The 25509-nt window shown below is 38.3% G+C and overlaps 1 protein-coding gene across 2 annotated transcripts in view; it reads left to right on the forward strand.

The window, feature by feature from the left end:
- The window catches only part of ELP2 (elongator acetyltransferase complex subunit 2), a 37014-nt gene extending 16774 nt beyond the window's left edge, over window positions 1–20240 (forward strand). Inside the window, exons 9-22 of one of the 2 annotated variants that reach the window (XM_054284674.1) lie at window positions 438–533; window positions 2016–2126; window positions 4099–4220; window positions 4696–4845; window positions 7547–7735; window positions 9796–9862; window positions 11427–11522; window positions 11643–11700; window positions 15320–15392; window positions 15794–15980; window positions 17560–17681; window positions 18178–18320; window positions 18855–18968; window positions 19941–20240. In XM_054284674.1, coding sequence (XP_054140649.1) covers window positions 438–533; window positions 2016–2126; window positions 4099–4220; window positions 4696–4845; window positions 7547–7735; window positions 9796–9862; window positions 11427–11522; window positions 11643–11700; window positions 15320–15392; window positions 15794–15980; window positions 17560–17681; window positions 18178–18320; window positions 18855–18968; window positions 19941–20097 — 1685 coding nt within the window. In that variant the 3' untranslated portion in view covers window positions 20098–20240. Of the gene's footprint in view, window positions 1–437; window positions 534–2015; window positions 2127–4088; window positions 4221–4695; window positions 4846–7546; window positions 7736–9795; window positions 9863–11426; window positions 11523–11642; window positions 11701–15319; window positions 15393–15793; window positions 15981–17559; window positions 17682–18177; window positions 18321–18854; window positions 18969–19940 lie in introns of both variants that reach the window. The other variant, XM_054284673.1, reaches the window with a different exon arrangement.
- The last annotated feature ends 5269 nt before the right edge of the window (window positions 20241–25509 follow it).

Raw genomic sequence — 25509 nt, forward strand, 5'->3', positions numbered from 1 at the left:
TGCTGACATTGTAGGGTAAATGGTTTGGCAACCTAGTTAATATAATGAAGGTATGTGTAAAAAGTGCTCATGATACTTCCTGCAAATCCTGATTCGCTCTTTGAAGTTTTTAATGCTTGTGTTTGCAGTCATTTGGAGATGCAAATATGCATAAGAGCACGCGTAGTGCCAGTTTAGAGTGTTTATTTCAACGCTGCTTGAGAGTTCTCCAGGAATTCTCAGAGCCCCTTCTGAGACAATGCACTGACCTGTGACCATAAATCTGGTCCTCAGGGCTTTTCCCAAAGTAGGATTTAAAGGAGGTGTTCAGTGTCAGGAAGCTTTTGAGATATTGGTAGATGTTGAAAGCAGTTGATTGCTTTCACTAAAGATATCAGAAATAACTGGTCTTTCTTGGCTTTTAGAAAGAAATAAACTTTTTCTCTGATTTGTGGCAGATGCTGACACATCATATGCAGTTTCTTTGGAGTCTGTGTTGGCTGGTCATGAAAACTGGGTGTATGCAGTTCACTGGCAACCTTCATTTTCAAAAGGTAAAAAGATATCAAACACCTGTGTTAAATGTCGTATACAGAGAGTACAGTCACGTGGCTTTGTATTATATTTGCATGTTCACTTGTTCCTGTAGAGATGAGTCTTTAAATTCTGCAAATAATGTTTTATGAGTAGATTGCTGGAGTATCAGTTTTTCTAAAGCATGTAACTTTAAGGCATAAGTGCAGACTCCCATTGAAACAGTGTTATTTATAGTTTTAATTTTACATTTTGCTCTAGTATTTATCTTTCTTTTGAAATTCTTCAGTTCTGACAGCCTTGTTTGCAGTACTGGTTTGCTGTTATGTATCTGCCTGACATAAGGGAAGGAGATTCTTGATTTGACATTGCACAGTCAGAACACCCTTGACTATTTGTTCTCGTAAAGGTGTCTTTTTTTCTGTCATATTTTAGAGTTACTGATGGCAGGTGACTTCAGCAGTACAAAGAAGAGCTTTGCTGGTGTGTACAGCACTTGAACAGCAGAGTGCCATTAGAATATCAAAATACACTTAATGAAAGACACAAGACTTGCTTTAAAAATACTGGTTTAGTTATCTGGTCCTTAGCCTTTTCTCTTTTTTTCTAAATTAGACACCAGTAAAAGGTTTAGCCTTTTAGAAAAAGGTTTAGGCACAATGTAGGCCTGTCAGCCTTGCACTGCAATCTGAAAACTGTCCTGTTAGACCGTGAAGTTTTCCAGGTGCTTCCATATACGTAAAGCTGCTTCTGTTCTGTGGCGTGCCCAGTGCTGGGTTCCCTAAAATAGATTTTCACTAGAGGCAAACTGATCTGAGGGACATATTCTCAGTGCAGAAGGTAAGGTGGGAAGTCTGTTGTTAACATATCACCTCATGAGATGCCTGCCAATATCTCTTATTATCATGAAGAGTTCCTCAGTGGTTTTCCTACAGGTTTCACAACTGGTGATGAAGCAGCTCCCTCTTTCCCATTCTGTGTTGGGCTTTTTTTCTGGAGTGTTTCATTGCATTCTGGGGAGCAGTCCTGAGTTACTGTATGTACTGTAGGGTGCTGGAGTATGCTGAAGTCAGTAGCAAACCTAACAATTTGGGAAAAAACCCAAACAGTGAATACTGGGCAATTATTTTAAACTGTAAATCACTCAGTAAAAACTTACTTAAGGAATAGAATTGAGAAGTGCTGTGCATTTTCTTTGTGAAACTCTAGCTTTTCCTCCAGATTATATTTAATTCAGTATAAGTTTGGAGTGAGAAAACTGGAATATGGTTGTTCTCATGTATGTGTTTTACTTTTTCTTTGGGTGATGATGGCTGGGAATACAATATCTACTAAAGAATGCCCAGCAAGGACGTAGAGCCTGTAAATTTGGCATATAAGAAAGGCATTGCATATCTCTGATGCTGAACAATTTTTAAAATATGTTTATATTTCAGTATTACCTAATTTCTTTAGAACATATGCTCCTAGGTTGTAGGGTAATAATTTTCCTTGTACTGTAGATGGCAGCATGCAACAACCAATGAGGATATTATCTGCATCAATGGACAAAACCGTGATCATCTGGGAACCTGATAAAGAATCTGGAGTCTGGCTAGAACAGGCAAGTGTCAGTCTTTCTCACAATATGTGCTGTATGCAAGTTGTGTTTCCAGCATCATGTGTGTACATCATGTGTGTAGGGTGCAAAAACTCTAAAATTTTGGCAGAGAAAGGTTAAGTGTTTTCTTGCAAGAATACTATTTCTGATGCTCTGTTGCAAGTAAAACTGTATTTAAAAAAAAGCATTATGATATTATTTTTATTGCTTGTTTATTTTCTTATTGCTGTACTGAGGAGTTTGTAAGGGATGTTTGTGCTCAGCTGTCATTCAGAGTGTACAAGGCAGGGGCTGCATAGTAATGCATGATATGTGCTCCTGCTAAGAGGAGGAGGAAGCCCTCCTGAACTATTTGCAGTTCATCCTTGTGGAAATGTGACCTAAGCAGTTACCACAAAGCAGCTGACATGCAATTCACCAGCCTGGTTTTACTCTCAGTAACTTGATCAATGGCTGTGTCATTAGGTTTTTCTTCCATTTGAGCTGAATACTCATGTGTCACTCATGTGAGTATTCTGAAGGCTGTTCTGATGTGGATCATCCTAAATAAACAAGTGGTACAACCAGATTTCTCCAGTGCTTTGATTGATGTCTTTTCAGTTGACCTGCTTTTCCACATGGCAGTAGTTCAGTTGAAGTTCTTTGTGTTGGGTTATGCCAGCCATTGTTTGTGGGCTCTCCTGTCACAAAGAAAGTTCCATTTGTCTCTTGGGTGAAAAAATGGGAATTACAGTAGGGTATTTAATTTTTCCTCTGTTTCATTGAAAAATTCTGATGCTTTGTGTTTGAAGTAGAAATTAGTTCATGAAAGGGCAATCACATAGAGGTGCCATTTGATGTCCCTAGGTGTAACAGGGAGTTGTGGCTAAATTCAAAAGCTTCTAAAAATGGGTTGTGTAGTAAAGCTTATTGCAAGTTGTGATTCTTTAATTTTACATTCTCTTTGCATTGGTTTGATCACAAATGTGTAGCTTCAAGTTCAGATCAGACATTTTAACTGCAAAAATCCATTTTGCATCCAGAGAGGAAAGTCTGAGCTGGAAGCCTGCAGGGAGGAAGGGCACAAGGGGAACATCCCAGTTTCTCTCTTTTATCCTGATATGATGAACATGATGTCTTCAGAAATTCATTCCCCTGCTCAGAGGTGAGACTAGAATTCCGCCTCTAGCATGGCCTGTCAAAGTCACTTCAATATGAGTGATATTTTTTTTGAATGAGTGCTAGTAAAACTGAACTACTAGTGCAGTGCCATTTAAAATGGGACATTGGTTCATTTTTTAAAAGAGGCTGTATAAGAATGGGGGAGTTGAAAGCTTTAAAGAAATTATGGTCTTATGTCTTGAATAAAACTTGAAAATGTAACTTTATTAATCTTTTAATAAAATTTAAAAAGTGGAAGGGCACTAGAGCAACTGTAAGGCCTGTGTGTATGCGTGTGTGCATATATGGGAAGTCAGAAGAGAAGCACAAAATAGAGGCCAGAATATGCCACAGGAGTGTGGATCAAATTGCAGCTGTTCATGGAGAAACAGGGAAGTGAAAGTATGCTAGGGAATCTTGGAAATTAAGTAGGGAAAAAAAATGTACTTGGGAACTATTGTTTCTTTGGATCATTTTTCTTTATTGTGCAACAGAGCAGTAGCCAGGCAACAGATGATAAGGAACTGTTGCATCCAACAAGCTGGACTGAAACACAGAACATTTGGGTTTGCATCTCATCTATTGCAGTGTTTTCTTTCCCTTAGGGGAATCCTATCTTGAGATGAATATGAAGGGAGGCTCCATTCAGCTGGCACAAAGCTTTAATTCCCATGACATTTCAGTGCTTATCTTTGCAATTAAATATTCTTCGAATGTGTTTATGTATATGATGTCAACTCTTGTCTAGAGGTAGTTTTTCATCTCATGAAGTAAGAATGATTTTGTAGGAATGGAAGGCCATTTTCATGGAATTTCACTTTGTTCATTAATTTAGGTACGGGTAGGTGAAGTGGGTGGCAATACTCTTGGATTTTTAGACTGCCAGTTTAGTCCAGATGGTTCAATGATCATCGCTCATGCTTTCCATGGAGCACTACACCTTTGGAAACAGGATACAGTTAATAAGGTACATTGGTTTGTTTGTTAGTAGTATTACTTAAAAGAATTGTACTTTTAAGTCATTTGAGGTAAATTTCTGTTAAAACTATTATTCTGTTATTCTGTAACAGTATAATGTAAACTTAGTGATTGAAATGGTCCTTTTCTGTAGGAGTCTCATTCCTGCATAGAAGGAAGGTTGAAATCCTCCAGACTCTAAACCCTGTTTCTTACCTGTGGGGTAAGAAGTCAGTTGTATAGCTTGAACTCCTTTGTGGTTGTGCTTTGTTCACAGCTGAACAAATAACACAAGTTTATTTCATTTGGGAGCAATACATCAGTATTTGTGTCTCTTCAGCCTCTCACGAGTTCTAATAATTTGCTATTTACCAATGTCTTTTTCTTACTTTTTTAGTAAGCACATTTATAGTTTTATTTTGCTTAGAATGTGCCAATCAGTCAAATGAAAAACTCCTTACTTCTTTGTGGAACTCTTTTCACAGAAAGAATGGACTCCAGAAGTTGTGATTTCAGGACATTTTAACAGTGTAGAAGATGTGAAGTGGGATCCAGAAGGAGAGTTTGTCATCAGTGTGGGCTTTGATCAAACTACAAGGCTCTTTGCTCCATGGAAAAGGAAGGAAGAAACAGAGGTATGATCTTCAAAGATTTTGTGAGTGTGGTTAAGGGGGCTTGGTCAGTCCTGTGTTGTGTGAATATAACTCAAGCCTTCAAGTTCCACAAGCGATGGTCTGTTTAAAACTGCTTGATTTGGTAATGGAGTATGTGCTGTTTTCACTTTAAAAATATTAGTGGCAGAGTTTTTGCAATCACACAGCATGATTGCAGTTCAATCCTGAGTTCATGTCCAGATTTCCTTCAGTTAGTGTTCTCCCAGAAAGCAGGCTCTGCAGTAATTGAGAAGGAGGAATACATGACTGGTACTGATAACCACCTATTGCAGTGTTTAACAACTGGCTACACTGCTGCAGGTAATAATAAAGAAACTAAACTTTGGTTGTGCTTTTTTACATGAACATAATCTAAACAAAGTTCTCACTGTATTTTTTTACATTAATTTGCTAATGACTCAGTTTTACTAGAATGATTATCTGAACTGCATGAGTGCAGCTGGTGCCTGTCCTGTTTTAACCCCCAGCCAGCAACTAAGGACCACACAGCTGCTTGCTCGCTCCTCCTGCCTTGGACTGGGGGAAAGTCTGTTTAGAAGTTCCTGTGTCTTGTTTCTCATGCATTTTTCTTCTCCACAAATACAACCTTTTCTGGCAGTACAGTACCAATATTCCATTCAGGAAACTGGCAGAAGCTAGACTGACTGTAGTCATATAAGGCCCTGTGCCATTGGTTGGGGAGGCTATTATAGCTGTCTCATCAAAGCTTCTGTAATGTAGACCAGTACAGCAGGTCTGATATTTCTGAGAGTGAATTTGCCATCAGGTCTTTGATTTCCTTCTTCCAGGCCACACAGGAGTGGTGGCAGTCCCATTTCAAGAGTTATGTTTTGCCTTGTGTTGTAGGAAGGATATTTCCAGTTTCCTTCCCTGCTTTTTACCCTAATCTCCACTCAGGAGGATACATTAAATATATCAAAACAAAATTCAGGACTAGCACATGATGTAAGTTGGCAGCATTCAAGGGTTGTCAATGTCACTTTCTCTGTGACCTACTGAAGCACCACTCTTTATTAGTTATGCTGCTTGCTAATTTTTAATCCTGTCTTCTGAAAGAACTGATCTTTGTGTGATTTACCTGCACAGCTCACCCTGAAACTTTTGAATCAGTCGATTTAGCAGAGTGATTGTAGTCTTCATATCTAAATATGGCATGAACTGAATTCTTGTACTTTGCCTGTTCTGACACAGAGTAGCCACCAGGCTAATTTGACCAGGTGTAACTCTAAGTAGTTTCAGTATTTGCTACTGCATGAGATGTGGGAGAAAGCCTTAGTATCCTTTTTGGATGGGTGAAATGGAGGGCTGGAATAGAAATGGGTCTTTTGAAGATGTTTATTCAGTACTTCTGAACCCTGGAAAAGGTTTTAGCTCTGCTGCTCATGAACTTGGATAACACAGGCTTTTAAAATGCCTTACTTTTTTATCTCACTGTTTAGCATTTGAAAAATTACAACAGGTGACATCTGATGTTTGTCTTAACATGACACAATGGATGGTTCAGATGTTTATGGAGAGTTAGTATTACAGCTCACATTTTTCCCTATAAAAAGGAAACGAAGTGTTGAATGCAAACAAGCATCCTTTCTTAAAGTCTAAGTTCTGATATCAAAATATCAGAAAACAGGGATAACAATCAGCTTCAATTTTTCATGCAAATTTCCATTCTGATTGTTCTGGAAGAAGCTTATTCCATGACTTATTTAGCCCTCTCTTTGTTTGGGGTTTGAGTTTTTTGTGTACTATGCAAAGATGTACCCAGTAAAGGGTAAGAAGGGCTTGTTGCACTGTTTGATTTTATCTTTATTTAAAGAATGCATGCTTTTTTCCTCACTGAAAACTAATCAAGCCCTTGTGAAATCATGAGATTTTGTAGGATGTCTCAAATTCCCATTTAGGTCCTATCAGAAACTTCAGCATTCAAAACTCAGTTGAGTTTCTAAGGTGATGTGTGCAGTTTACAGTCAATATAATGCCTTTGCTTATACTCACGTGATATCTAGTCTGGGCTATAGGCATTAGAATACTGAAGTAGACTAAGTTATTCCAATTGATTCTGGTTCTGCTAGCTCTTAACTCAAAAGTACGCACTGAATTTTTTCAACTGAAGTATCATCTGGGTGAAATAGCAAATGACACTTAGAATCTATTATGGTTTTGTCAGTTTTTTGCAAAGCTTCTATTAAATGGTCTCACTTGAATCAAATCTTTAAAGAAAAGAGGACAGTAGGAACCTATAGCCTGCTGACAGCAGTGCTGCTGTTCTTTGTGAAAGAACAGATGAAGGAAGCAGGATAATTATCACTACGTTTCTTAGGTCTTTCAGACGTACAGTCTTGGAAGTAGTAGGATAGAAACCTCTTTTTGCTTAGGCAAATTATGTTTTATTCCTGACTGTCTAGCATGAAGTAGTCACAGTAAGTTCCTTAAACACATCTGTGCAGGGACACGGTTTACTAATTACAGGAATGGTTTGGTGGGAAAAGAGGATTCAACTGATGTATGTGAGCACCAGTTTTATGCACATCAGTAGAAGGCTGCTCTTGACTTTGCTTTGTGTTAATAAATTCAGCAAGTAGAGTAGTGCTGCTTTTTTGGAACTTTAAATTGCCCTATTTCTCTGTTTAAGAATTGTGTTTTAGCTGTGTCTGCTCCCTTGTAGGTGACGTGGCATGAAATTGCCAGGCCTCAAGTGCACGGGTACGACCTGCGCTGCCTGGCGATGATCGGCCGCTTTGAGTTCGTGTCAGGAGCAGATGAAAAAGTGCTTCGGGTTTTCCGTGCTCCCAAGAACTTTATAGAAAACTTCAGTAACATCACTGGGATCCCAATGGAGAAGCTCTGCTCCCGTGTAAGTACGCTAAAGCAATGCTACACAAAGAGAACCCTGTTAGATGTAAAATAAATAATGCTTCAGAAAATGTCAGATTGCATTAAACTTTGTAAAAATTCTTTTAGTTGTACTGAAACTATAACCTTACTTTCCTTACTCTTCTGCTTGCTTCCATGTGCGTTGTCTCATATGTATTTTTATGCTGTTGTTATATGAAACGGGTTCTATCTGAAACCAAGCAAGACTGTGTCAAAAGATTGAAAAGAGTGTGGGTAAATTTTAGGTAACTCAAACCAAAGCAGATCGCTGTGCACACTTGCAGATGAAGCAAACAGTAAAGCCTGTTGGTGTATTTTCCCTTAATTTAAGAGTGTAGTAGTCTTGCCTAGTTCTAATTATTGTTGTGTGGTTATGTGTTGGTATTACTTTTTTTTTTTTTTTGCAATTGCATGCTTGAAATAGCATGAAGATTTCAGCACTATTTTTAGTTCTTGCATACAAATATTTATAAATATGTACTTGCTTTATTTCCTGTTGGCATTTGAAATTTTCTTTACATTCCAGTTCTTAGTTGTGGACATGTCAGCTGTCTTGTGCTGCTATCCTTTGTTTGCTCCCCATTTGCATTAAGGTCTAATTCTGATTTTGTCTGCATTTGGTGGAGCAGACTTCATTCAAGATAGTTGCCTCTGTACAGTGCCTTACATGGTTTTTGCGTATCTCACTCAAAAGCGGGACTTTTTGTGCAGTTTCTCAGAGATGGATTAGCCTTTCCATTTAATTTAACAGTTGAAATATCTGGGATAGAAATAGAATCATTTTCGATAGCAAGAAGTTACATAAGTAGCTTCTTAGTGATTTAATTCCACAAGACTTTGTAAGCATTTGCATAATGACCATTGTACAAATAACATTGTGCTTTTATAAGGGTGGCAGATGTCATTATTTTACTTTATTTAGACTTTTCTTATTGGCTCTTCCTCTGAGTGCTGTTTTTTGATTCATATCATAAAGTGTTTCACATGGGCTTTGGTTAAAGAGGGAGGCTTTATAAGCTCTAATTATACAGCTGCTTTTAAATAGCTTTCTTGAAATTATTTTCTGTGAAAGCTTTTTATCACTGAAGTGGGGAAGCTTTTTCTTAATGTGGCTTAAATGCCTTCCCCAAAAAAGTATCTGAAACCAAAAAACAGTTTTATATTCTAAAAGGGTTGAATAGGATTATATTCAGTTCAAATCCATAGGTTTGTATTATACTTTGGGTTGTAATGAGGAACCATTTTTGTTTTAGAGGCCTTATGCTTGTCTGGGTCTCTGATACATTTTCTCTTCTAATTATGAACATTTAAGTACATTTTATGCTGTCACTTAAAATATTGATTTAATTCAGTAAAACAGTCTCTCTTTGAACTTTCCTGATACCATAAGGAAGTGGGTTTACAGCTATTAAATCTTTTTTTATCTCTACACAAAGGTCCCCAAGTTCACTTATCCTTTCTAAACTTTTACTCTTTTCCTGTACCATTATGGAAGTATTTTCTGTCTCATGATTTGTCCTTCCCTTGTGCTGCGTTAAACGGACACGTATTGCAGCCACATCTCAGTACTATTTACTGAGCTGTGTTTCAAGTTGTGGTCACAGGCAGTCACCCTCTGTTCTCTTTTCCAAAATGCTGCTTTATTATTTCACTTCAGAACAACGATTTCCCAGTTCTATTGTGTTAAAAACTGCAGTGCTCTCAGTTAATAGATTAATTGTCATGTATGTGCTAGAATAAATATAATTGTGGAAGAAAACCTGCAATTAGTGTTGAAGAAAATCCTTGAGCTGGGGCCTTAGAAAAGCACTTTTCTGTTGGTTGTTTTTTTTTTTTTTTTTCCTTCTCCCCTTCCTGCCAGAGTACTGGTCTTTTTTTTGTCCAGGGTATGTTCTAGACAAGAATTTTTCAAAGTGCCCCCTTCACTTCTCTAGGAAAGTAACTGTAGAAATTCTCAGGGATTCCTTAAGCTGTGGCCTTTGAAATGCAAGCCTATGTGACAATCTGTGTGTAACCTTTCTTTTTTCTTTAATTCAACAGTCATCTGATCTCCCAGAAGGTGCAACTGTGCCAGCTTTGGGATTATCCAATAAAGCTGTTTTTGAAGGTATTGCTAATGAGAAATAATGGTTGTGGTGTTTCATGTGGAAACTTTATTTAAGGGATTGTTTTAGTGTACATATTAGGTCTGTAAGTGTAGTCTTGACTGCAAGTTCAGAATCTAGAAATAAAATCGTGCAAAGCGATTATTTTTTTGCTAGCACCTAAACATGGTGTTTTAAAGTAAAAAACACAAGTAAGAATATTAGTTAACCAACAGTAGCTAATATCTTGGAGAGGCAGTGGAGATTACATTGTGGGGAAACAGGGAAGGAGGGACAGACATCTCCCTAGAATGATAAAAAGTATTTTCCTGATGCTGGGAATGAGATCAGGGATCTCGTTTTTCATAAAGCCTCTGGTAAAAATGCGCTATAGTGGAATGTACAAATTAGGTCAGATCTGTTTTTTTTCTCTGCCTAAGGTTTTATCAGAAGGTGTGATCTACAAAAGGAAGCATTTTAATAAGCTTCATCTCTCAGGTCTTCAATGGCAATATGCCAAATTTTCCTAAATAATTTGTAGAGAAATAACAACTTAGTTGTACTTCAAATAACTTGTAAATATATTTTGGCAAACTTTTTTTTTCCCCAGCTAACTCATGAGGTCTTCCAGTGAGAGGGGGAATAAAACCTCCTTCTTCTGGATTGTGGCCAGACACAGAATAACTAATTTCCATTGACTTCATGTCAAGGAGGCAGCTCAGTAAATAGAACTTCCCTGCATCATCCACCACTGCTCACACAGTGCTGTCAGCATTGGTGGCTGGGATTAAAACACCACAGATGTGATCTCTCTCACTCTGCAGAGGAATCTTCTGCTGATCAGTGGTCTCAGATGAATGGTGCTCATTTCATTTTCAAAGAGAGCAAAGATGGGATGAATGAGAAGATAGTCTTTGCTTTGCTTTTTCTGTACTTTCTTTTTGAAACTGCTGTGCTTGAGAGGTACATTTGGCAAAAAGTTAGATTCTATCTGAGAGGAACTGTTCCCCATCTCTGTAGCTTTTTCTTAATGCCTTCACAATGAAGGACAGAGTTGAATTTTCACTTACAATTAACTAGTTATGGTTACCTCTGATACTTTTGCCTAAAGCTAAGGACTGAGCCCTCAGCATTTTTACTGAAATTTGCAAGTTATAGCTATACCTGCTCAAATATAGGTTTCCATTTAGTAATCTACATCAAATTTAGGAACTCATCACTTGTATCAGAGATTTTTGTCTTAAACTTTTCAAGTACAGAAAGAAAGGTTTAACACTGGGGAAACACAGGTTGAACTCTGGTGACTGCTTTGCTCAGTGAAATTCTTTTTAGGAATCTCTGAAAGATTATGCTGATGGAGAGAGTTTCAAAATGAAGGTTAGACTATTATTTTTTTTTTAATCTTCTCATTCTCATATGCACTATAATAACCAGCTTCTAGGATTCATATTTTTATACTCTGCAAGCAGAGAAACCTAGTTTCAACTAGTTGTATAAATATAGATGTTTTTTACTTGTATAATAAATCCTCATATTTTCCCTCCTTTCTAGTAAGTTCTCTAGCTAATGAAGTCTTTACTTTAATAGGAGATATGGCTATTCAACCAGATGAGGATGAAGAATCATTTAATACCATTTCAAATCAGTATCCAGAGATTTATTTTCAACCCTTGATCCTTACAGGTATGAGAATTATTCCTGTTATACGTAATAGAGAATGAGGTTCATTGAATATAAACTTGAAGCATTATTTAGCTGATTTGAAAAAACCAAATTTGAATAGGCTGTACAAATCTTTTTCAGAACCTCCACCAGAGGATCACTTGCTGCAGAATACCTTATGGCCTGAAATTCAGAAGTTGTAAGTTTTATTTTTCCTTTTGTTCTTTGTTACAAAATTTCCAGAAAGCAGTTGCAGCATGTTAATGTAGCCTAGCCTTGTAACTCTTCCTGTTGTACTATGTGGTTTGACTTTGTGTGTACTGTATTGCTTGTAAAATAAATAAATTATATATATATATATAAATTGGGAAACAGTGAAGAAAATGGCAGTTAGAACTGATGTGTCACAGTTTTATTTTAGTTGGTTGTTTCTCCTTAAAGCCTTATCTATACTGAAGGTCTCTCTGTGTAAGGAGCTTTCTGCTGCTTTCCAATTCATAGGGCGGGCTTGCAGATGTGGTGTGGAAGTAGAGGCTGAGGCATCCATGGAAGAGCTTGCCCCTAACTCCTGTCAGAGTTGTAAGGTGCAATAGATGCACCTTACAATAGAGCCAGCAGCTAAACTAGTGTGTCTAGAGGTAGAGCAAAGTGATAAGTGTTGAGTAAGATGGTAACAAGGCTGGTTTGAGTATTGAATGCTGACAGAGTGATTGTCAGTTGCAAAGATAATGGAGTTACGTGGCCATGATAATTGTTTTGAGGTTGCAGCGTTTTAGAGTTCTTCAGCTGTGTTTTCTTCCTTTTCTGAAATTCACAACAATTTTCACATGATTTGTTAAGAATCCCAGTAACATGAGGCTACACTTTCAAAATCTTTAATGTTTTGGTATTGAAGTATAGCACAAAGAAATTGAATAATCTCAATCTCTTGTGGTTTTATTTATCTGAATCTCCTGAAAGGGTCTCAGGCTGGAACAAGAAGATTGTTGAGCCTTTGCTGATGGTTAAAGTCACCACTTTTGTCAGGAAGGAACATTGCAGTTACATTACCAGCTTTGTGAGGAAGGAAATAAAAAGCTTTGAGAAAATGCTCTGCAGCTGGCTTCATTGAACTGAGGGGGAAGTTCTGTGGGAGTTCATCTTTGCCTTCAATTGGGCAGTAAATCTGATTTGAATGCTTTTAAGCTCTGTTACTATGTTTGTACTCAAGAATGATTTTAGGAGGAAAGCCAGTGGATGTTAGACCATACCTGCACATTTTGTAATTTCTAACTATTACTTTAACTGTTTCTTCTGTGCATTCTATGGCTGCTAATGCACTCACATAAATAGATTGATAAGGGATGTTTGAGTAGTGAAAAGGAGCCAAGGCCAAAATTCTTCATCATTTGCCTTTGACATTTCACTAAGTGTAGTGGGACATTAATATTTTATACTCTGCTATGGGAGTACTGCTTATCTGCCTTTATATCCTGCATTCATTAAAATAACTCTGTTTTATGACAGTCTTTAGATGACTTTTATCTGAGCAGTTTTTTCTGGTTTTAGAGACACAGCTAATGATATAGATCATTTTATGCAAGAGCAACAAGATGTAAAGCCTTCATAGACTTTCAGATTTTTTGGTCAGAGTAATCTTGAAAGAAGTAACATGAAATCACATAATGTAGATTTCAAGTTGCCATAGCAGCAGAAGAACAGTGTGAGGCACTGACTTGCTAAAAATAGCTTGTTTGTCATTGACATTTGTGTATTCCTAGCTCTAACTTGACACCAAATTTTGAAGGATTAGTGTTGGGTTTTACAAAGTGTTTGCTTGAGGAGGTTTTAGTATGAAGAACTGGCTGAGTTTTTTACATAATATAATAACTTTAAAAATATGGTAAATCTTGTGAGAATATGCTAATCTTTATCCCCTTGGAAAATTATCATGCGGCATGCTGAGATTAAAGCTTGAGTGATGACATAAATATATATGTTTGTATGTATGCATATTTAATGTAATACACTTGGAAGTTGGAAGAGATCCTTTTTGACACTTGAAAATTACTGTATTCATTTGTCTGGGCACTTGAAAGTCCATTCAGTCTACCTGTGCGTTAAAAAATGCTGTGCATTGTACAATGCTGAGGCAAAATTGCCTGTGGTTGAAAAGATAATTTCATTATTCATTCATGCAGTTACTTCTCTCCATTGTGAACCTTTATTTGGTGGTGTACTATGTAGTGAAGAGATCAGATTTTATTTATGGGATCAGAGGATGGGACTGTATTGTAGCTCCTATGCTGTCAAGGCTCATATACACTCCTTTAAAACAGCATCTCCAGTTGCCAATAGCTTAATTCTCTTTACTGGAGACAGCAATGGCCTATACAGCTGCTGGTCTGACCTAAGATAGTTCTACTCATGTAATTTTGCAAGAGGAAAATATTTTGTGTTTTCTGTTAATTTAGTAAGAATAGTTACATTTTGACATTTCAATTTAGCAAAAGAATCATTGCATGCAGAAGCTTGAAATCAACTGCTCTTCAAATACTACTTTGAGGAGATTAAAACCTAAACAACTGAGGATTTGTTTCACAGGTTATTTTCCCGTCATTGAATTTCAGGAAATTTATACTTTTGAGACAATAAATATTTTTTAGTTTTAGAAAATTGGCTTGCAGCGGTTTTCACTACAAAACAGTCTCCAGGAATGTGCTTTAAAAGTAAGCATTATGATAAAACTCCTGCTGGTGGCAAATTAACAGTAAGACATGCAGTAGTACCTTCATCATTATAAGACACACTCGGATTTGCAACTTAACATTTCAGTTAGGGGTACACACCAGTCCCTCTCCCTGTTGAAAGGTCCAGGCACAGTTACATTTCATGACAGCCATTGCATTCCCAGTGTTCAGACATGGCCTTGGCAGTCTGTTGATGGGATATGCCCAGTGATGATTCTTTGGACTTGGTTCAACAGATCCAGTAATTTGTCATTTAAGGCTGTTGTGGCTGCCAGTGAAATCCCATGAACATCAATCCCATGTAAGAAGTTAACACTGCTGACCAAGGAGTTTATTAAGAGAACTGCCTATCTCTTCAGATCTAGGAGAATCACAGGAAACCACCCCACCCCACTGAGCTGATACTTGTCTACTGGAGGTTACACCTCCAATTTTACTTTACTTCCATTCTTTTTTGTGACTGATTTTAATTTGTGTTAGTCCCTGTGGAATTTCCCCTTATTAGTTAAATACCAGTCCGCATATGTGAGCTTGGATTTCAGCAGAACTCATGTGAAGACTGATTAAAAATTGTAATTCTGGAGAAGGCTAGAAATTTTGGGGGTTTTACAGAGGGTTTTTTCCTTTTCTAACATTTCCTTTTAGTTCAGAAATCTTCTTGCCATATTTCACAGAATAGGCATCCTTTGAGTGTGTGTTTGTGACATATTTCTTCAGTGGTTTTCAAATATGTGGCTTATGATTTCTATCAGTAGTGAGAAAATTGCTTTTTAAGAAAATAGGGATACATTAAATGCTGCTTTAATCTGCTTTGTTAATCATTAGGGTGGCTTTTGCAGTGCTGGTGCTCTAGGACTATGGAATGGGCTGCAGAGATTTTTCTATAGCCAGTTTCTAATGGAAAAAATTGTGCAGATGTTTAAACTGAAAGCTGAACAAATTGTTTGGGATGTGATACAAAAACAGTGGTGAGAAGTTCCTGGCAGTTGCCTTTCATTTTTGAAAAGGGATTTAAATTAGTATAACAACTCTGATACATACTGCAAAAATGATTGTGATGTGTTAAATCTGTTTTCACGTGTGTTTCAGATACGGACATGGATATGAAATTTTTTGTGTTGCTTGCAATAATTCAAACACTCTAATTGCCTCAGCGTGTAAGGTAAGAAAAGATTCTAGCACCACCTAGTGAAAAGTGCTGTCCAGTTTCTAGGGTTGAATCCTCTTCTTTCTCACAAAATGTGAAAGATTTTGTGTAAGTGACAGTTGGCTTGCAAAGGTGAGGGTGGATTGCCAATGAGTTATTATTCCTACATTGTGTGTGATTCATTTGAAGATATTAGTAAGATAAATTCTAAGAAATACAGGTCTGAAGTGTTTTCTTACTGATATATTGTCAGCATTAGAAGAAAGTAGGGAAACAATGTTGAAACTTCCCAGAGGAAAGCTGAGTCTTACTGGATTGCAAGCCTAAAAACAAGCTAATATCTTACTACTTTGAGATGTGTGACTTTTATACTTGCTCTCATTAATTCATACTGATACTGTTTTCCATCCATCCAGGCTTCCAAAAAAGAACATGCAGCAATTATTTTGTGGAGCACTACTTCTTGGAAGAAACTGCAGACTTTGTCTTTTCACAATCTGACTGTTACTCAGCTGGCATTTTCTCCTGATGACAGCTTTTTACTGGCTGTTTCTAGAGACAGGAATTGGTCACTGTGGAGGAAACAGGATTCTTCAGAGTCAGGTAAGCTGTGAAAAGGATGTATGCATTTGTAGACTTGGCAGTTTGTTCAGTATTTTTGGCTGCAAAATATCTGAAAGAGAATTGATAAAATATTTTAATGGACATTTTGCTTGAAACTTTGGAGAATTATTAGTGTTGTAGGCTCTTGTGAATTTAAGAAATGCAATTAATATGTGGAAACATAAAAAGGAAATAAAAATGCAGAGAAGAATATAATCAGGCTTTAGATGGTGTTTAATTGATGGATGTAATGAAGTCCTCGTGCCTTGTGCATGTGATTGTACGTTTGACTTACTGAAATCAAGCACACAAGCTGAACTTCAGATTGGCATTCTGTCAAGGAGAGCCTTCATTGCAGAGTTCTGTGCAGGCATAGCCAGAAGGTTCAGTGCTGCACCCATATCCTGCACAAACTGCCTTGTCCCTGCTTGCATGGCCTGACACTTTGAGACTCCTGACAGGATTAATCTGTGTCTTTGGTGTGGCTTTCTGATAATCCTACACAATTGATTAATTTGACTAGAACTGGCTATGTCTGGAAAAAGAGCTGATAGTAAGGATTCAGTTGACTTTCTCATTAAGACTTTGAGCCTTGCAAAATCATGAGGAGATTGCTATTGAACACTTTAATAGAATCCTAGAACAGATGCTTGTGCTGAAAGCGATTATCATTGCACTCTTGGCTTAATAGCATATAAACACTGCTGGGCTCTATAGAATGTTCCTAGAGACTTGGCAGTGAGTTTTGGCCCCTTCAGACAGTGTCCAGTTGTATCCTGGCTTGAATTTGTGTTCTATTCAGACTTCTATTCTAAAGCCTGGCATATTGTCTACAGTAGTTACACAATGGTTCAGGATGAGGATCATGAATACTCATAGCAAGTAGAGGAAATCCTCTTTTCATCTGTTCATCAATAACCCTTCTGTCTACAAATAACATCATTATCAGTGTAAAGCAAAACTGCTGCTATTGGCATCCCAAGAAGTGGTTATTTAAAGTCTGTGCTCCAAAATGACAACCTTTTCTACTTAGGAAAAGCATTCTCATTTACTGATCTGCTGATCAGATATAGTGCCTGATGGTATACATGCTGAAATATGAGCTTGTCTCTTTGGGAACACATTAATCTTTACAATTGGACCATTATGATTTGACAGTTGGGACTTTACTGGTAAATAGGGGCTTTAGTGAAATTACTGGGGAAATGTGAACACAAGGTAAATGTTGCACTATTCAAAAACTTCTGAAGTCAGTGTTCTTAAAAAAACTTGATAGACATAACCTGAAGGTGTTCTACTTAAATTCTTCTGAAAAAGAAATTTATTTAAAAGATTGAATTGTTCCTACTGCTTTAGGGCTATGAGGTCTTACTGATATGGTCTTGAACAGGTGCTAGTTATCACTGTCGTAAGTGCTGGAAAAAACCTCATATAGTTGTAAGTATTCTCAGTTGCTTTAAAGATGAATGGAATAATGTCAAAGTATTCTTGCAGTTCTGACATAGAGTTTAGTAAGAGTAACAATCACTTTTAATATGTAAAGCAGTTGAAACAAGGCTTTTTCCTCTTTTTATTCCAGGACCAGTCTTCACTTGCTGTGCATACACAGATAAAAATACAGCTGTTCACAGTCGAATCATTTGGTCCTGTGATTGGACACCAGACAGCAAGTATTTTATCACTGGCAGTCGGGACAAAAAGGTAATTAATGTTAAAGGAATTTAGAAAGCCCAGGGTTGTTTTAAACATCTTTTAGAATAACAAACACTGTGTTCTAATGAGCCTCTATTTTATATATACACAACAATCTTATTGCATGTATTAGCACAGAAATCAGTGATACTTTCCTAAGCTAAATAAAATGCTTGAATATGTGTATACAAGACTGTGGGCTGCCAGTTGGACATTCTCCCTTCTTTTTTCATGCAGTGAGACAAGCATATGTCACATAATTCTATGGGTCTCGAATTTTTCTTTAACTTTCATAACAGAGTCTGGTTTTGTTGTCAGTAACTTCCATGAAATCAGACAGACTGCCTACAAAGTTGAATCTTTGTAGGTAGAGGGTGTTTTTACCATTTTTAGGGTCATCCACTGTGCCTTGAAATTATTTTAATGAAGTTATTCCTTATGTTTTTGTATGTGCATTTACAAGAAGATTGAAGTGGAAGTTCACAGATGATGCTTTTTCTTACAGGTCCTTATCTGGGGCCAGTGTGATTTGCCAGTGATTACTGAAGGGAATGAGCTGGATGCAATCAAGCCTTGTTCAACAGTGCTGGATGCTGGGGATTCTGTGACTGCTGTTGGTATCAGCCGTGTGCTTACTCCTGATGGAAGGTATTGCTGGTTTTCTGTAATGTCATTTTCTGTTTAATCTGAAATTACTATTTATCCCTTTAGTCAACTAGTTTCCTGTGGCTAAACAGCTCCCTAAATCTACTTGTCAATTGTTTTGACCATTCTTTATCAGAATGACCTCTACTTTTTTTCTTTCCTAGCCACCTTTTCAGGTGTATGGTGACTTCTCCAAGCAGTGTAATGAGAAAAATGGAAGTGGGAGAGGGGAGGGAGAGATGCATGGACACATCTGAAACACATTAATTCTTCCAAAAATATTGACTGATCTGATGTTGTGATAGCCTCCTTATTTTTTCCTAACCAAATATGTGTAGCAGGTCTCTGCTTTGCTAATTTTTTTGTGAAGCAGCTTGGATGTATTAATTTTTTTCATGGAAAAATAAATACTGATTTAAAGGGCAAGGTGCAACAACAGTGCTTGAGTGCTATTCTTTCTATCCTGCATTAGAACTGACCTCACTGAGCTGTCTACTGTAATTTCTAATGAAATGAATATAATTATTCTCTTGATAGATACATTGTTGCAGTAGGCCTAGAGAATGGGAAGATTATCTTGTACACATGGAAGCAAAGTGGGAAGGAACCAGCACTGGCTGACTGGACCACAGGTGTTGAGATAGATAACAGGTATGTCTTTTGAAGTGAGTTAGGAGCAATGAAATACTATTCTTCAGACTAACAGTGCTGGAGTTCTGTTCTTATAGTATAAAATATATGAATCTAGTTTATTTCTATATCAAAAGTTGTTATCATTTTAGGAAAAGTTTGATCCCTGAAAGTTTAAAGATGTCTTGAAGCAAAACCCAGAAATAAAAATACTATTTATTTAGATATAATAAACAAATATATGAACAAACAAATATGAACAAAAACCAGAGGTGAGTTAAATGCCAAAATACCTCATGCTATGCAAAAGCTTTGAGAAGTATTACCCTTTTTGGCCTACTTAAAAAAAAAGCTTTACCTTTAGTCATAAATATGATGATAAAAAATAGTGATAAGAGAGTGGAAAGGATTGCTGTCTGTGTACATCAGCAAAACACTTAGGAGTGGATGACAGCAAGCTTTGGTGGACAGCTTCCAGCAGAAACCATTGGAGTGACAAGCTATATGTGGGGCTGCTGCAGTGACAGCTAGAGAGACTCTGGAGAGACTTGGAATGTTTCACTTGAAGCACTCCCCTGGGTTCTTCTGTCACACACTGGCATTGATAGTAACAGAAATGGAAGTTGATGGTGACTTTGGCCTGTGTGTGCTTGCAGTGAATGGGAAAGAGACACCAGATAACAGGAAATTGCAGGCTAAAAGCCAGAAATCTGTCATATCTAAGTAACTGAGATACTTGACCTCCAGCTTAATGTGGCAAAACTGAAAATCAATAGCTGTTTGAATTATTGATGAGTGAGAGGATAAAATGTCATTAGTGTTAATGACCCTACTTAATAAGAACTTAATACCTGCTGGTTGTCACAAGTCAGTTTTTCCTCAGTTGGTAGTGTTAACTGAAGAGTACTAATTACAGGAGTGTTGATGTTTACACTCACATGCCCAACTGTGTTTAACATTTTGCAGTTACGTATGGATTTCTTTTTGTTGCAGCCAAAGCCATGCTCTTGCTGTGAAGCGCTTGTGCTGGAGACATCACGCAGGCAGAGCTGGACATAATGATGAGAGCAGCAGCAAGTGGTTGCAGCTTGCAAGTTGTGGAGCTGATCACTGTGTTAAAATATTCAATGTCAACAGATTTGCTCTTTAGCAAAGACAGCAGGCCTGTTTGTGCCAAACAGATTCACAGCATTTTATTTCAACTTTTAGCCACTTTGATAATTGAATTTTCTATTTTCTGCTGTGGAAAGTAAAATATCTTACATGTAACTTATTAAAGCAGCTTTAGTGGAAGTTTGAAATGTCAAATATTTTTCTAATCCTGCGGTTCTGGGGATATGAAGTATATGTTTTGTTTGGTGAGTATCCTGAAACTGAGGGATGGGAGGTGGGGTAGGGCATGGGAGGATAATGAGAGAGCTTTGTTTGCTGTGAACTCGAAGGGTAAGTGGGAAGCTGCTGACACTTGGGCACTTCTGTGCTTGAGATTTCACTTGGCATGCTGAATTTTTTTTATCTCCTCTTGCTATTAAAGTTAACTCTTGGTGGGCCTGCCAGTGCTGCCAGTGTGTGTTCAGGCATGTGCAGCCAGAGGTCAGGGTTAAACATGGAACTTTCTCTGATTGCCTTTGAATATGTATTAGAGCTCTGGTCCAAGTCTGAGGCAGCCTGACTCTGGAAGGAGTAGTTTGTGTTCAGATGCTTGGGCAGTCCTGCTTGCTTTTATTCCCTTATTCTGCTTTGCAGGGCTGAACTCATACTTCTTGGTCAGGTGGGGCTTAAAGCTGAACTCAGAGAGCGCTTAAATCTTCTGGTGTCTCCCCTGTGAGCCCTCTCTGAGCAGAGTGTGATAGAAGAGCCGCCTCTGAGACTGTTGGAGGGCTGTCCTCTACAATTCAGACTGGAAAAGCTTATGGATATCACTAGGCAGGAGCTAAAAGGAGGCAGCCATTCCTTACAATGCCTTTGGGCTCTTCCTGACTTCTGAGGGCTCCTTCTTTGCTCTTGTGAAAACAAGTTAACTTGGTTGTCCCATAGTGTAATTTGAGTGCTAAGAGACTGAGAGTACTTCAGAAAGACTTCATGTCAGCAGGTCTATATCTGGTTCCAAAGTCTAACTTAGAAATTAGTTAAACTTTGAGAGTGAAGTTGTTATTCCAGAGCTGCTTGCTACCTGTAACTGGTTGCTACCTGTAACTGGCAGTGCAGAGGTAACTGGAATTAACTTTCTACTGTTTTGGATATTTAGATTAAGAGTGTAGCTCTTTCAGAGTGGGCTATACTGTCTTCAGAGTAATTATGGTTTATGCCTTGAAAGGTTTTGTATTTTAGCTCTTTATTTTCAGTTCTGTTTTCAGCCATTAAAAAAACCAAACCCATTCTTTAAAATGGGGGCAGAAGAATAATAAAAGACTTATTTAATAAAGATAATTTGCTACATTTTACTTGTGGTACCCAGTGCTTTCCTTACATGAGTGCTTTAGCATTCAAGCATTTGAGTATTGTATTTCACTTGTCTGGGAATTTCAAAGCAACTATATCCTGACAAGGGAAGGACATAACTTATCACTCATGAGGTTTCAAAAAGCTGCCAAAAGTGGGTCTTTATTCTGTGTCACAATTGTAATCTTCTATCTTAAAATTTGATGATAATACTGCACAATTCTTTTCAATAATAGTATATCTTGTTATGTGGCCACTTCTGGGTATAGTTGACAATGAAATATATTGGTTGTCCCTCTCTTTTTATTTTGTGAAATACTGTCATTGACTAGCATCAGCTCTTAGAGGATTTAGTAATCCACTCCATTGCCCCTGGGACTTGGGGAACATTCATTCACATTCATTGTTCCAGCTTTAAATGCACCAGATTAGTCTGTTGGTCTCTTAAGTCTAAATGTTTATAATACACACTTTAAATTTTCAATTAAGTTAGAGGTTAGACACCTCAACATATGATTAATATTTTATGTATGGTACTCCTTTTGCTCACACATCACTTTGCTATGCATTTAGTAGGTGTGACTTTAATATACACCTTTGTCTTCTCATAAATCCACTCATGTCTTTTCAAAATGTAAATCAGCATGTAAAAAATACTAAGGAATGAGCTGCTGTCAATGTACCTGGTGCTCTGAAATTCTCTGCTTGTTGTACAGTGCCACTGAAAATGGAGTTGAGAAAATTGATGGGATAAACTGAAGTTTTGAAAAGAACATTTTGTGACCTTTTGATACATTTGAGGTAAAGCCATCCCATGAAGATTTTAGATACATATTATCAGTATTTACTGGCTTTATGCTAAATTTGAAGAGACTTTGTGGTCAAAGATATGAACAAACTGTTTTATGTAATCATGCCTAAAGGAGAAGGATTATTTTGTCTTACACTAGAGGTGTATGTGACAAAGCAAGCAAGAAATGACATGGGTCTTGTTTGCAACTAAAATCAAATCGTTATTGAGATTGTCCAAAGCAATCTTAAATCTTTCAGTCCAGGGTGCAGGTGTAGGCATCCTCAAGGGTGTATTGCACCAACAAGCCATGCTAACACTGACATTAGAGGTGAGTATGCTGTGGTGTCTGGTGGAGGAGGAGAGCAAAACAAGCTGTTTGTGTGAACTGGGAGGATGTGGGATGCTGACCTTCAGCCTGAGGAACTCCTACCTGGGCTCCACATGGCAAGCTCCCTAAACACTGCTGCCAAGCTATTGATTGTGTTAATTCCTTCAGTTATGAAATGGCAAAGAAGGAGCAGGTTATGCATCATGCTAAGCCTTAAGAAAGTGCTATCCTGCTGTTTCTCTTGTGGGCTGAGACTTCAGAAGTAACTAGAGGCAGTTGAAAATTTCAAGGAAGTCAATTATTGAACTCTGAGCTATTGAAAGCATCGCTTTGGCAACTCTGACTAATCTCTGTTTTCCAAAATATTTAACGTGAAGAAATGAGAATGCTCCAAGGCTCACTGCCAACTGCAGCTAATGCAGAGATGAGGGAAGAGGAGGAAGCAGCTGTGTCCTCATTTAGACTCAAATCTCACTTTAAAGAAGTGGCTGTTAAAAATAAGGAAACTTTAAAATAACTGAAATGGGAAGCAAAAATATTACTTGCTCTGTTTTAAGGAGCATCTGGAGCTGTACAAAAGATGAGGCAAAATCACTGACGGGACAAAAATCAGAATTTGCCTTTTGTGTGCTGGAAGCTGGTGGAGGTGGGAGCTGTTGAACACAGTTCAGTAATGCCCCTCTACTGCTCTTTTATCAGCAGTCCTTATCAGGCTCTGCAGTGGTAGTTTTGAGGCAGCAGGGCAGGGCAGCATGTTTACCCTGTGACATGCCCAGTCCTCGACCCTCCAAACATTCCCATTTTTGCCCTGTGCACTGGCACACCCTCAGACAGTTGTGGGATATCCTTTCAGAGACACTTTTCTCCCCCAGCCAGGAACTGCCTTTTTTTCCTATGCCAACCACCAGATTTCCCTCATCCTGCTTCTATGTTTGTAGGGAGTTGGGTGAGGCTATGGGCTCCCTTTGCCAGCCCCTGGTACTCTGGCTCAAGCACAGGTCTTGCTGCCACCTTGTGTGACAGGCTCTAGTGACTGTATTTGAGGAGTTTGTGTTCAATATCCAAACATTGTCGTGTTATTTTCTGCAGCAACTCATCCTATGCTGTAATGCAATAATAAAGCTAGAAATGGCCTCTCTTTCTGGAGGGAGTTAGGGTAGAGCATGTGACAAATCCCAATGCTGTACCGTAGTAATGGGGTTAGCTCTAGTATCCTGGGGTAGCTCTACCAACCAGACATGCCCTAGTCTTCAAGTCCTCAAGCGGAGCTGCTCCATGTAATTGATGTTTGCACACTTAGCTGACATTACAGCTGCACAGATGAGGGGAGGTGTTGTGCCCAAGGTAATTGCTGGGTTACAGTGGTGTCACCCTTGTGCAGACTCCAGCAGATCACAGCTGAAATAACAAAGGATGCAGCAAACAGATTTTTTTTACTGCAGAGGAGCTGTTCCCCTTGCCTCAAAAGCTTGTGCTAACACTGATCTTGTCCTGCCTCATAGTCCTTTTTTTTTCTAAGGACTTTTCTCTCTTTATTCACCCCCTCTTCTAACAATACAATTTGCCTTCTTGGTCCCTTCTGCATTCCTGCAGGCCCCTAAATACTCCTGTAAGCAATCCTTATTTTCTCAACAGCCTTTTATCTCTTCCTGTTGTTCTTGTAAAATAATCCAATGCTTTCTAATACATGATCCTGGGAGAATTCAAGTGTATCAAGTATAGCATCCTCCTGGTATTTTCCATTCAGCCTCCTGTGTCTCTGATTCTTCCTTTGCTAGGTTTTGGGCTTTTGGTGTTTACACAGCCTGTCCAGCAGCATTACCTCCTTTCTCCCTGACAACAAATTACTGGCATACGTGTGAGCAGCATGCCCTCCTCCCTTGCTGAAGCATATGCTCTCTACCTGCCAGTGGGGGGAACTTTTCTCCTCTGCAAAAATGAATTGACTGCAGTCTCCGCAAGGGAAGCTTTCCAAGTGCTTTTCAAGATAAAGCAATCGTTCTGTTTGTCTCTCTGTTCCATAATCTTGGAGAGTCTCCTTCCTGCGAGTTATCATACAAAGATGTGCCTCTCTGAGAGAATATCTGTACTCCACAGACACACTTTTTACAGTGTAGGAACTTCCTGCTGTTCAAGTTTTTTCCTTTGACATGGCAGGCAGTCCTATAGTCAGTTCTCTGGATGCTACAAACTTTCACCACTGTCCACAGAGAGCACCGAGCTGCGACATGTGATTCTCTCTCTGCAGTGCAGGGAAGCTCCTGAGATGCATGTAGGTTTCCCTGGGTAGTTCTTCAGGGTGGGTCTGACCTCAACAGGTGCTAAAATGTGATGTAGAAGCCTCCTGTGGGTGTTCTGGTCAAACTGCTGCTTCTTTGGTGTGTGCACACTGTCTGTTTATATCAGAGACATTGCTGTGCCTTCAGTAACAGCTCCAGGTCACTAAGCCCACTGGGAATAGTTGAAGTGGGAGCTCCTTTACTGCTGGTGAGCATTGATTCAGGCTGGCAGACCACCCCTGTAGTTACAGGTGCATGGAATGTACGCCATTAAAGGTAATAAAAAGGTAGAAATGTTGGTTTTGCTTAACTACTACTAGAAAAATGGCAGCTTCAGCTTTTTCTATCCATCAAAAAGAAAATTTGTGTGTTTTATCATGTAAAAGGTATTGTCATAGCTCAAAACAGGAGTTATGTCTCTGAGGTGAAATTCTGCAATTCCTATGAACTGCTTAAAAGTGCATTTAAGTGCTTAAAAGATTAGTAGTACTGAAAATTGCTAGCTCAAAGCTGTAATAAAAACATTATTTTTCACAGAGCAATAGGATCATGTGATTATTAAAATTGGAAGGGAGCTCAGGAAGTCTCTCTTCCAACCTCCTCTAGGCAGGGTCAACTGTGAAATCACACCAGGCTGGCTCAGAACTTCTGCTGGTCTAGTCTTGAAAATCTCAAAAGATGGAGACTGCACAGTTTGCCTGCTGACTGCCTTCATGGTGA

Source organism: Melozone crissalis, unplaced genomic scaffold, assembly GCF_028551555.1.
Source record: "Melozone crissalis strain CALT ecotype California unplaced genomic scaffold, PUWL_Pcris_2 ptg000042l_1, whole genome shotgun sequence".
NCBI lineage: Eukaryota > Metazoa > Chordata > Aves > Passeriformes > Passerellidae > Melozone > Melozone crissalis.